The 13,338-nt window shown below is 43.6% G+C and overlaps 1 protein-coding gene across 1 annotated transcript in view; it reads right to left on the bottom strand.

Annotated features, from left to right (window-relative positions):
* LOC147663870 (astacin-like metalloendopeptidase) overlaps positions 1–13,338 on the bottom strand; it is an 81,102-nt gene that overhangs the window by 55,777 nt on the left and 11,987 nt on the right. The window contains exons 4-6 of the mRNA XM_086950140.1: positions 12,828–12,965; positions 12,602–12,719; positions 9,415–9,590 (exon numbers count right to left, since the gene is read on the bottom strand). Coding sequence (XP_086806266.1) covers positions 9,415–9,590; positions 12,602–12,719; positions 12,828–12,965 — 432 coding nt within the window. The remainder of the gene's footprint in view (positions 1–9,414; positions 9,591–12,601; positions 12,720–12,827; positions 12,966–13,338) is intronic.

The raw sequence follows: 13,338 nt of genomic DNA, 5'->3' as shown, positions 1-13,338 counted from the left end.
ATATTCTGGACCAAATTTGGTCCTCAAACCTTACATTGACGGTGCCCATAATCTCACCATGTATATGGTCAGATCGCCATTTAAAAAAATTTACAGCTACTATAAAGTTTAATATTAAAACCCCCACGGCGGCTGGAGGTTTGACAAGAAAGTGGATAATCCTTGATAAATCAGGATTTGTTAAAACTTTGGCCAGTTCAGTACCCATCTTCAACCCAGATGTTAACTCTTTGGAAAAGAACATATCGGACTTGCTACTGCTGGCTTGTAATGCTCATGCTCCACTATCTAAATGTTCTCGTGCTCGCCACTCAGATGCACACAAATGGTTTACCATTGAGCTCAAAAAACAAAAACTCGAGCTCCGTCAAAAAGAGAGAAAATGGAGGTGTGCATATTCCATTGAAGATAAACTGCAGTTTTCGTTGGCTCATAAAGAGCATAAAAAAAGCCATACTGGAAACCAAAGCGGCCTATTTTTCAGCCAGAATACTAAATGCACATAATAAGCCTAAGGAAATCTTCACAATTGTCAATGACATTTGTAATGCTGAGAGAATACTCCCCAGTCAGACACCCACCCAAGAGCTCTGTAACTCATTAAATAATTTCTTTCTGGACAAAATTTCCATCATCAAAGCTAGCATTCCCACCACCGTGAGTACAGAACAACTGGACAACCTGTCAACTAATCAAGCCATTTTGGCTCAGATTCCGGCCATATGTCCTCAGTCCCTGTCAGACTGCTGTCCACTTCGCATCCTGAGGGACGCCTACTCTGCCTTACCTCACAGTGTGCTTCCCTTCCTTAACGAGTCCCTTGCACAGGGTAAGGTCCCCAGTGCCTTCAAGAACGCAATTGTGGTTCCATTACTAAAGAAAACAGGGGCTGACCCCCTGAGCCCTTCAAATTATTGCCCCATTTCTCTCCTTCCTTTTTTGGCCAAGATCTTAGAGGCCCATGTGGCAAGGTGCATGTCCAATTTTTTTGAACAATCAGAATACCTAGAGCCACATCAAGCTGGCTTTCGGCCCGCTCACTCAACGGTGTCAGTGCAGTATTGGACACCCTGAGAGCAAATGGGGACAAGGGTGTCCCTCAGGCCCTGGTGCTTTTGGATTTGTCAGCCGTGTTCGTAAAATTTTAATGGACCATGTCGAACAGGCCGGCATACAGGCTCCGCATACAACTGGATGAAGTCCTTCCTTGAGGGCAGAACACTAGCACTGCGACTTGGCCCTTTTACTGCCCCTAAGCTCGCCATCACATGTGGGGTGCCACAGGGTTCGTCCCTGTCCCCACACCTCTTTAATCTCTATCTTAGGCCTCTCATTTACTCACTTAAAAGTAGAAAGATAATGACCTTCAATTATGCTGACGATCTTCAGCTAGTCTTTACCTTGGATTCTCCTGACTCAGACATTGAATTCCAGGCCACTATGCTTCACAATCAGCGTTGGATGGACCTCAACCATCTTAAACTCAACCCGGGCAAGACGGAATTAGTGTTGCCTGGGAAGAGTGAGATCTTCTGGGGCCCACACTATTGGCCAACAGAATTTGGATCACCCCCTTTTCCCTCCCCCTCCATGAAAAGTCTGGGGGTCACTATAAATGCAGATCTCTCGCTTAGAGGACAAGTGGGGGTAGTGGTCTCCACTTGTTTTCTCCAATTGCGTAAAATCAGAAAGATTGCCCATTTACTGACCCACTCTGCCCTCATACAGGTTTGTGATAGCACTGGTTCTCTCACGTCTCGACTTCTCTAATTCCATCTACCTTGGCCTGCCTTTGTTCCTACTTAAACGTCTACAATTAGTAAAGAACCAGGCTGTAAGATTAATCTACAAACAACCTAAAGGGCATTCAGCCAGACCTTGGCTATCCAAACTTCACTGGCTGCCTATGGCCCAACGTGCAGCTTTCAAGACAGGGTGCTTAGTCTTTACGGCATTACACTGTAGGAGCCCCAAATTCATCAGCTGCATGATTGTAAAGCATGTCCCACTTCGCAACCTACGGTCAGCTCATCTTCAGCTACCGACTACCTTTGCTCAAACGTCAGGGAGGGTGCAGGTTCTCCTACCTTGCCCCTAAATTCTGGAACTCCTTACCACTAGCAATCAAGATGTGCGACAACCTGCTGGGGTTCAGAAAGGCGTTAAAGACCTGGTTGTTTGAGCAAGCCCAGGCATAGTCCATTGTGCCGCAACACTTTTCAAGATTAGCGCCATGAAACCTTCTGGTGACCGTGCGCTCTAGAAGTTCCTGCTAACATAACATAACATAACATAACATAACATAACATAACATAACATAGCATAACATAACATAACATAACATAACATAACATAACATGGTTAAACACCAGCTAGATATTTTTTTGCTACTTACTTAAAAAAAACAGATATCTTCCTGGTCACTGAAACCTGGCTAACCCAGGACTCTACTCCGGACATCTTAGCGGCACTCCCTTTAGGTTATTATATCTCATCTGTTAATCGGCCTGCAGGAAGGCTGGTGGCGGTGTAGCCGCTATTATACACAAAAATTACAAGTTTACCACTATTACTCCCCTCGATCTCCCGGAGGTAGAGAATATTGTTATTAAACTTGACACTAGCACTGGGTCTGTCATCTGTGTGTTATTTATCGACCTCCCAGGCCATGCCTACCTTTCCTCTCTCCTTGAGCGAACAAATGGCCAACATTGTCACAAACTATGCCAATATTCTGCTTATTGGTGACTTGAACTATTGATTCCATGACTCCCTTGGCGGGTCACATGCCGCAGAACTCTCTGAATCGCCCTCTAACCTGTATCTGGTTCAGCACTTATCCTCCCCAACCCATGTAAAGGGACATATTCTGGACCAAATTTGGTCCTCAAACCTTACATTGACGGTGCCCATAATCTCACCATGTATATGGTCAGATCACCATTTAAAAAAATTTACAGCTACTATAAAGTTTAATATTAAAACCCCCACGGCGGCTGGAGGTTTGACAAGAAAGTGGATAATCCTTGATAAATCAGGATTTGTTAAAACTTTGGCCAGTTCAGTACCCATCTTCAACCCAGATGTTAACTCTTTGGAAAAGAACATATCGGACTTGCTACTGCTGGCTTGTAATGCTCATGCTCCACTATCTAAATGTTCTCGTGCTCGCCACTCAGATGCACACAAATGGTTTACCATTGAGCTCAAAAAACAAAAACTCGAGCTCCGTCAAAAAGAGAGAAAATGGAGGTGTGCATATTCCATTGAAGATAAACTGCAGTTTTCGTTGGCTCATAAAGAGCATAAAAAAAGCCATACTGGAAACCAAAGCGGCCTATTTTTCAGCCAGAATACTAAATGCACATAATAAGCCTAAGGAAATCTTCACAATTGTCAATGACATTTGTAATGCTGAGAGAATACTCCCCAGTCAGACACCCACCCAAGAGCTCTGTAACTCATTAAATAATTTCTTTCTGGACAAAATTTCCATCATCAAAGCTAGCATTCCCACCACCGTGAGTACAGAACAACTGGACAACCTGTCAACTAATCAAGCCATTTTGGCTCAGATTCCGGCCATATGTCCTCAGTCCCTGTCAGACTGCTGTCCACTTCGCATCCTGAGGGACGCCTACTCTGCCTTACCTCACAGTGTGCTTCCCTTCCTTAACGAGTCCCTTGCACAGGGTAAGGTCCCCAGTGCCTTCAAGAACGCAATTGTGGTTACATTACTAAAAAAAACAGGGGCTGACCCCCTGAGCCCTTCAAATTATTGCCCCATTTCTCTCCTTCCTTTTTTGGCCATGATCTTAGAGGCCCATGTGGCAAGGTGCATGTCCAATTTTTTTGAACAATCAGAATACCTAGAGCCACATCAAGCTGGCTTTCGGCCCGCTCACTCAACGGTGTCAGTGCAGTATTGGACACCCTGAGAGCAAATGGGGACAAGGGTGTCCCTCAGGCCCTGGTGCTTTTGGATTTGTCAGCCGTGTTCGTAAAATTTTAATGGACCATGTCGAACAGGCCGGCATACAGGCTCCGCATACAACTGGATGAAGTCCTTCCTTGAGGGCAGAACACTAGCACTGCGACTTGGCCCTTTTACTGCCCCTAAGCTCGCCATCACATGTGGGGTGCCACAGGGTTCGTCCCTGTCCCCACACCTATTTAATCTCTATCTTAGGCCTCTCATTTACTCACTTAAAAGTAGAAAGATAATGACCTTCAATTATGCTGACGATCTTCAGCTAGTCTTTACCTTGGATTCTCCTGACTCAGACATTGAATTCCAGGCCACTATGCTTCACAATCAGCGTTGGATGGACCTCAACCATCTTAAACTCAACCCGGGCAAGACGGAATTAGTGTTGCCTGAGAAGAGTGAGATCTTCTGGGGCCCACACTATTGGCCAACAGAATTTGGATCACCCCCTTTTCCCTCCCCCTCCATGAAAAGTCTGGGGGTCACTATAAATGCAGATCTCTCGCTTAGAGGACAAGTGGGGGTAGTGGTCTCCACTTGTTTTCTCCAATTGCGTAAAATCAGAAAGATTGCCCATTTACTGACCCACTCTGCCCTCATACAGGTTTGTGATAGCACTGGTTCTCTCACGTCTCGACTTCTCTAATTCCATCTACCTTGGCCTGCCTTTGTTCCTACTTAAACGTCTACAATTAGTAAAGAACCAGGCTGTAAGATTAATCTACAAACAACCTAAAGGGCATTCAGCCAGACCTTGGCTATCCAAACTTCACTGGCTGCCTATGGCCCAACGTGCAGCTTTCAAGACAGGGTGCTTAGTCTTTACGGCATTACACTGTAGGAGCCCCAAATTCATCAGCTGCATGATTGTAAAGCATGTCCCACTTCGCAACCTACGGTCAGCTCATCTTCAGCTACCGACTACCTTTGCTCAAACGTCAGGGAGGGTGCAGGTTCTCCTACCTTGCCCCTAAATTCTGGAACTCCTTACCACTAGCAATCAAGATGTGCGACAACCTGCTGGGGTTCAGAAAGGCGTTAAAGACCTGGTTGTTTGAGCAAGCCCAGGCATAGTCCATTGCGCCGCAACACTTTTCGAGATTAGCGCCATGAAACCTTCTGGTGACCGTGCGCTCTAGAAGTTCCTGCTAACATAACATAACATAACATAACATAACATAACATAACATAACATAACATAACATAACATAGCATAACATAACATAACATAACATTCTGATGTCATCTGTGGTGGCAGTCAGTATGGTCTCAATGCTGTGGCTGGCACAGAATCCTGATTGTGAGGCGTCCAGCTAGTGGTTTTGGCCTGGGAATTCAGTGAGCTGTTGGGTGATGGCTCTCTCAAGTACTTAGTCCAGTTAGGTGAGCAGGGAGATCGGATGTGAGTCATAGGACAGTAGTTGGTAAGTTGTCTGGACCTAGGTTGGGCTTGTTTAGCAGTACGAGAATGTGTTGTAGTATGAGGTTGTCAGGAAAAGTACATTCACTGAGAGAGCAATTTACTGTGTTGATAAGAGGTATGAGGGCATCTCAACGAAGGGATGGTGCCTTCATAGAAATAGTCTTGAGTGTGCTGAGTAAATCAGTTAGACTGGTGAGCAAGAAGATATTAAAGGCTGTGCACTGGGAATAGAGAAGTATTGGATAGCAGGAGTCATTCATGTGAATTTTTGTTTGTTGATCTGAATTTTCCTAAAAGATACTGTTGAGTATCTGACACACGATGCTCAGAGATCACCCTGGTTTCTGGGAAAACCATTCATACTGTTAGACAGAGATCACACAGCAGTCAAATCCTGCACAATAGCATATATCGTTATATCTATATCAATATAGATCTATATGTCTCTATATACTGTTAGCTCAAGTAATTTTAACTGCAGAATTTCACTGGTTTTTGTAAACTTTGTTTTTTTCAGTGAATTTGTAAGAGATTTAAAATGTTATTAACTAACTATCACATCCCTGTAACCTTTGCTTTTTTTTACGTGAATATGAGCATATATATACATATTTATAAATATATATATATCTTCTATATAAATAAAAATGTAACTGGTCGTTTGTTCAAAATCTCAAATCTCCGAAAGTTCTTCATTGATTGCTTTGAAATTTTGACACAAAGTTGCATTTGAATACGCGCATGTTTTTTTATACACAACGTTGGATTCGAATACACGCGTGTCGAATATGCACATGTTTTTAATCGAAAGCAGAAACAGACACATACAAATGTCAATGTGCGTTTGATAAAAATCTTAAATCTACGAAAGTTCTTCAACGATTGATTTGAAATTTTGACACAACGTTGAATTTGAATAAGCGCGTGTTTATATATACATAAATTTGGATTTGAATATGTGCGTGTCAAATGCGCGCGTGTTTTTAATCTAAAGGACGAACAGACACTATCGACTGGTTACTGAACAACAACTACAATAGACGCATAAAGACAATAGTTTACATATATTAGGATAGACAGTTGGTGTCAGGATGGCAGACCGGGAAGTGGGTGGAGGGAGGTGGGAGGAGTTGGTTCACTAGGGAACATTAAGACAAATAGAGTCAATACTCTACATGTATTAGGATGGAGAGTTGGTGTCAGGATGGCAGACCGGGAAGTGGGTGGAGGGAGGGGGGAAAAGTTGGTACACTTTGCAAGATTAGCGCCTGTTTATATATACACAACGTTGGATTAGAATATGCGCGTGTCCAATACGAGTGTGTTTTTAATCGCAAGGACGAACAGAGCCTATCGATTGGGTTGCTGCGCAACAACTAAAATGGACGCATAGAGACAATAGTCTACATATATTAGGATGGGCAGTTGGTGTCAGGATGGCAGACCGAGAAGTGGGTGGAGGGAGGGAGGAGGAGTTGGTTCACTTTGCCACATTAAGAAAGGACACATAGAAACAATATTCTACATAGATTAGGATGGACAGATGGTGTCAGGATGGCAGACTGGAAAGTGGGTCGAGGGAGGGGGAGGAGTTGGTTCAATTTTCAGCATTAGCAGGTGTTTATATATACACAACTTTGGATTCGAATAAGCGCGTGTCCAATACGCGCGTTTGTTTAATCGAACGGCCAAAGAGACCCTATTGATTTGGTTGCTATGCAGCAAATACAAGGGACACACATAGGCAATAGTCTACACATATTAGGATTGACAGTTGGTGTCAGGATGGCAGACCGGGAAGTGGGTGGAGGGAGGGAGGAGGAGTTGGTTCACTTTGCAACGCAAACAGACCCTATCGATTTGGTTGCTGCACAACAAATACAAGGGAGGCATATAGACAATATTCTACATATATTAGGATGGACAGTTGGTGTCAGGATGGCAGACCGGGAAGTGGGTGGAGGGAGGGGGGAGGAGTTGGTTCAATATGCAACATTAAGAAAGGATGAATAGAGACAATAGTCTAAGTAGATTAGGATGGACAGTTGGTGTCAGGATGGCAGACCGGGAAGTGGGTGGAGGGAGGGGGGAGGAGTTGGTTCACTTTGCAACATTAGCACGTGTTTATATATACACAACGTTGGATTAGAATAATCGCGTGTGCAATACACTTGTGTTTTTAAACGAAAGGCCGAACGGACCCTATCGATTTGCTTGCTGCGCAACAACTACAAGGGACGCGTTCAGACAATAGTGACAAAAACATATTGTATACCCACAAGCATTGTGAAATTAAACAGATTAGAAACGTGCGCTTACTTTTTTCTTTCTCTTCCTTTTAACCAGACTTAGCCACAACAACGCGTGGCCGGGTACAGCTAGTTTATATATATCTATATATCTCTCTCTATATATATATATGTGTATATTACCTACTGGCGGTCGCCAGTAGGTAGTTATAGTTAGGATTTTTTTCAATGTTAAATCTCAAAATTCTAGTGAAAAGTGAAAATTTTAGCATTTTTTTTTAATATGTGTTTCAAGGGTTACATTACACTGAAAGGAAGTCTGTTACTCTGTCACAAGGATGGTGTCATCAGTGATGTCATGAGTGATGTCACTGATCATGTCATGAGTGATGTAATATGTGATGTCATCAGCAGTGCATTACACGCGCAAGTTATAGTGAGTCCAACTAACTATAACGTGGGAATTTCAATGGTTTTATGTCAGTAAAATTTCCAGGTAACTATAACTGGTGTGAAACCTATGGTTTTTTCAGTGAATATATATATAGATATATAGATATATATTATATACTCATTCCAATTATGTGCAGCAATGAAATATGTCTCAATATTTTGGCTTTAGATAGTTTATTAATTGCATGATTTAACTAAATATTTCGCAATGTCATGTTCGTTATAGTATGCTGTTTATGTTCACACATCATGTCATCAATATAAAAAAAGTGTGCTTTACTATTGCAGCGTGTATGTCATCAAGGCCAGGATTGGCCGAAATGCGTCATGACAGAAGATACTGCAATAAACTTGAGAAAGTGAAGTGGTGTCCGTGCCTTATTCTAGGATGAATAATGGGGATGTTGATTATCTATCTATCTATCTATCTATCTATCTATCTATCTATCTATCTATCTATCTATCTATCTATCTATCTATCTATCTATCTATCTATCTATCTATCTATCTATCTATCTATCTATCTATCCATCCATCCATCCATCCATCCATCCATCCATCCATCCATCCATCCATCCATCCATCCATCCATCCATCCATCCATCCATCCATCCATCCATCCATCCATCCATCCATCCATCTATCCATCCATCTATCTATCTATCTATCTATCTATCTATCTATCTATCTATCTATCTGTCTATCTATCTGTCTATCTGTCTGTCTGTCTGTCTGTCTGTCTGTCTGTCTGTCTGTCTGTCTGTCTATCTATTTATATCAATAAATAGAAATACATAGTGGTCAGGTTGATGTCTGATATTCTATTCAAACATTGCAGATGCACAGTTGCCTCCTATGCCTTTCTGCTCACACAGATACACAGGAGTAGCCCTGGTTTTGGAGATGCACATCAGTAAATGCACAAGACCCACACAGGGTGCAAAGAACACTGATTCGTGGGTGGGTTCTGAGATAATAGAGTGCAACCTGTGCCTCTCCACTCTGCTATGCCATGCACTAAGCAGTCGTGTTTTCAGTTATTGAACTTTATGTTAAGTTAATCCAACAATGTCATAATTGCTTAATGCAGGAGAGTTGTGCTGGGTGGCAGATACTGCAAGAAGGCTCCTGATAACAGCAAAACCCCCAGCCTCACCTTCCCTTTCACTTTGGTGGCTTTTGGTGATTCTGGCATCACTCTTTAACTGAACATTATTGTTAATAACATGATTCATCTAACAACATAAAACAGCTCTCTATGATCAGGAGCAGTGATTGGTCAGAGTGGAGGGTTACTTTACCATCTGAAATGAACTCTGTCATGATCTGCACGTAGTCATCGCGGTCACTGCGGCTCTGCTCATGGTGAAAGCCCAGGGTATGGTCGAGCTCATGCTGGATGCTTCCTCTCTCTAGGCAACCACCTCCTATTGATACAGCCTGGGGTCCGCCGGTTCTTCCCATGAAAGACCAGCAGCTGGGACAGACATGGAGCAAAAGAGAGACAGTTCTGAGAACCCCTGAAACCTGAGAACAGTGACCTCATAGAGAGAGCAGCCTCAGTAACACAGAGTACTAGATACCCCCGAGACAGAAGGATTAAAGTCAGACCCACCACAACAGCTGTGCAATTCCTGATACCTTTTTGCTTTTAACCCAGAAATCCCCTACCTTTCTGTTTTTTGGCAGGTTGTGGGGCCCCTTCTCCATCTTTCTTAGGGCCGCCCTTTCGCACGCCCTGAGAAGAGGAGACCATCTCTCTTATCGTCTCAGATTCCTGTAACATTAAGAACATAGATGTTCTTTGACTTCTCTCTTCACGTTCTAGCTTATGGGTGCTGACTCTTCGTTTTGAGATGCTGAAATTTTCCCAGGGTAGTAATCTACCTGTCTCACTATGCAAAGTATGGCAATGGGCTGAGGTTCAAGGTATTTGGTTTAGGTTTGTGAATATTATGGACAATAATGACTGATCATTGGAACATGTATGTCCAGTAAATGCTTCACAAACACTACTTGGACACCTATAGGTAGGGTGACCCATGGCCAATCACAAATATATTTTCATTGTAGATGTCAGTTTCAAGGTTGAACCTGACATTCGTACACAGGGCACTCAACCCCCAACTCCTACTCCTTCTTCTTCCTCTGCTGTCCATTATTTCAGAGACTGGAGGGGAATCAAAAGGTTTACTACTAGAGTAGCCTCATGGAAAGTGTAGCAGCCCCTCCATACATCTGCACCTAAACACTGTCCAAAACAATTTTTTCAATGCTCATGGGGGCGCACCCAAAAAAAATTGTTTAATTGATCTGGAGAGCACAGCGACGCCAAACAGCAGCTGGTGTCGGGGTTGGCAGCACAGAAAAATAGATTTGAATATTGACTTATTTTGGAACTGGAGTTTAGGTGCGGCACTTTAAGGTCCGCTGCTGCTTTTTCGTACAACTGTCCAAAACAATGCAGTGTAGCATGATGGCCTTTCAGACTCCTCTCAAAGGAGGGAAACTTTCACCTGCACCTAAATGGCTTCCTGCTTAAACTTGCAAAGATGCACTGATAAAGACTGGAAGTGGCAGCCTGTCCACTGCCTGGCTTTGAAAACAGAAGGTGGAGCTGCTCTGCAGCCCCCTGGTCACTTTGTGGACTTGGATCCCAGTGGACCTGTGTGCTCCCTGCAGATGTTGGTGGAGCTCAGTGCTCCTACCTTCCTCTTGGATCTGAACAATCAATCAATCAAGCAGTCAAAGATATTTGTACAGCACGCAGCTACCTCGACTGAGGCATCCCAGTGCTCAGGTAAGGCTGTAGTATAGACGTGGCCAGCATGATCTAAGCTTGATTGAAGAGCCATGTTTTTAAATCTCTCCTGAATCCCTGTTCTGAATAGGACATGCCTGCAGGCCCTGCTGAAGTTCTTATCTGCCATGCTGCTGCTGACCTTGCCTTCATAGAATAATATTTATGGACAAACAACACTGCTTTCCTCTGCAATTAACCACTTGGGCATACCTGTGCATACGTCTATCAAGCTATGGATTTATTATTTTTTTCAACAATACTGACACAAATGCGCAGTAGTCAGTGTCGTTCTTTTAAGATTAATTGTAACTACCTTTTCTCTTTGATCTGTACCCCAATAAACATTGCACCACACTAGTTATCCACCCACCAACGCATGCAGAGGCATGATGATGATATCTGTTGCATCCAGTTTGAATATGGTAAGCTGTTGTGTCAGTGTCCACCGCCTTACCTTTAACTACAAACAATTTCACCAAACTAGCTACGGTCCCACCAGAGCAAGCAAAGGAATGTTAACATTCTTTGAGAGATATTTATGGGGACTTTGCATAGGAAAGTACAGCAAGTCACCAAGCTGTACTGCTCTACGTCAAAGTGAAAGGGCAGGAAGGCACCATATTTACCCAATACGATGCATTCCAGTCCTTGTCCCCATGCGCTGGTGCTGCTTCAGCAGTCTAGCATGAATACAGGCACCCTGCATTGTCGGGAGGATTGTTTTAGTGCAGGAAGAGGCAGCTTTGTGCACAGAAATAATCCATAGAGGCATTTTCATCTTTCTATGTGTGCGCAGAATGCAGCACACATAGATAAAGGAATAAAACAGGAGAGATAAAGTTATTTCTACTTATTATGCCTCACCTCGTGTGACGTACGTTTTTGGGACATCCCCAGGTGAACACGGTCTTTTAAATCTGGGGAAGCATCAAATTCCATTGGTGTTGCCTAGCAACACTCACCACTACGCCCATGGAATGCCTCTTTAGCACAGAGTAAGAAATCTCAGTGACCTGCGCTGCCCTGCCTTACTCCATCTCTATGAGGCCATTCAAACCCATGCAAAGTGGAATTGAGTGGCTTCATAAATATGATTTGATGGTTTGCCCCTCCTGAGCATCACAAAAAGTGACTCTACGGTGGTGCAAGTGGCTCAAGGACATGCCCCACTGTGTGTACACGATATGCTGCGGTATCAATATCTACCACCTTACCTATCAATCCTAAACAGATCACCAACCTAGTTGTGGACCCACATATACTGCACATATATCTTATGTACCAGGACTTGTTTCTGTCTACACCACTTTCCAGATCTATGTTGATGATTATTCAGTGTAGCAATTCTTTCAAGGGCAGTGAGAGGATACAGACATTAGTTATTTATGTGATAGTAGAATGGCAGTGACTTGGGATTTGTGGTATGAGAAAAAACACTGTGTGATGAGTAGAGTTTCTACTGAAGAGGATTGATTGAGAGAATGTCCTGGATCACACACTTGTGCCTACAAGATCAGGGACCCACCAACACTGATGTTGCGCTAATATTGGACTGTCATTTTACAGAACATGTGGGGACCATGTTGAACTAAAGGACTGAGAGAGTTGGTTCCCCCAGGTGAGGCAGTGGCCACAAGATGATGATGCATTTATAGGGGTCACCCAGGAGCAGACCCTGTCTTTACCCATCTCCCGGTGCAATCTGGAGGTAGTCCGTTTCCGTGGTGCGATCCACAAAGCGGATGCAGGTCAATGCTGTAAATTCTGAGATAGCATCAGTGATGCTAGCAACTTCGCTGTCACCTGTAGAAGAATGGAGAGTTTGTAAGAAGGGAGAAATGAGGGCAGATAGACCAAGCAGTGTAACTACTTCTCCCAGATGCAACCTCCACCACCACAGCAGACACTCACTGTAACCGCTGAGAGTGTAGGGCACTTGAACCGTCCCATCACTGGATTTGGGCCAAAAGCAGCTGTCGTCCTTACATATCATGGCACTCCGGCCAGGTTTCACAGCGATGTCTCCACCTTGCAGGAGCTGGTTGCTTTCTGGAATTAGAGCAGATATGCTCAGTGATGGAATCAAAGCTCCTATAGTTATATCTAGCAGTAGGTAAGGCATGCAAGGAAAGTGGGAGGAAGGAAGCTGAAACCTTCTGGAGATCCAGTCATTAGCCCAGTAAAAAAATGTAAATAACAACTCTGGGGTACTTGAATTTGAGCAGTAATTTCTCACATGAGACTAATACAACATCTGGAAAAGTGGTCCAGGGTTCTTGGAGGAACCTCTGCAATTCAGACCATTGATCCAGGTAATCTAATCAGATCCCCAGATTCCACACCATAGGTTTCTGAATTATACACAATGCTCACAGCAGCTAGAAAATGTGGCTCCACTCACAGCAGACAGGCATGGATAGCA

Source organism: Lissotriton vulgaris, unplaced genomic scaffold (genome assembly GCF_964263255.1).
Source record: "Lissotriton vulgaris unplaced genomic scaffold, aLisVul1.2 SCAFFOLD_613, whole genome shotgun sequence".
Taxonomy (NCBI): domain Eukaryota; kingdom Metazoa; phylum Chordata; class Amphibia; order Caudata; family Salamandridae; genus Lissotriton; species Lissotriton vulgaris.
The sequence above is the reverse complement of the archived record's forward strand: the minus strand, read 5'-3'. Positions and strand labels throughout refer to the sequence as shown.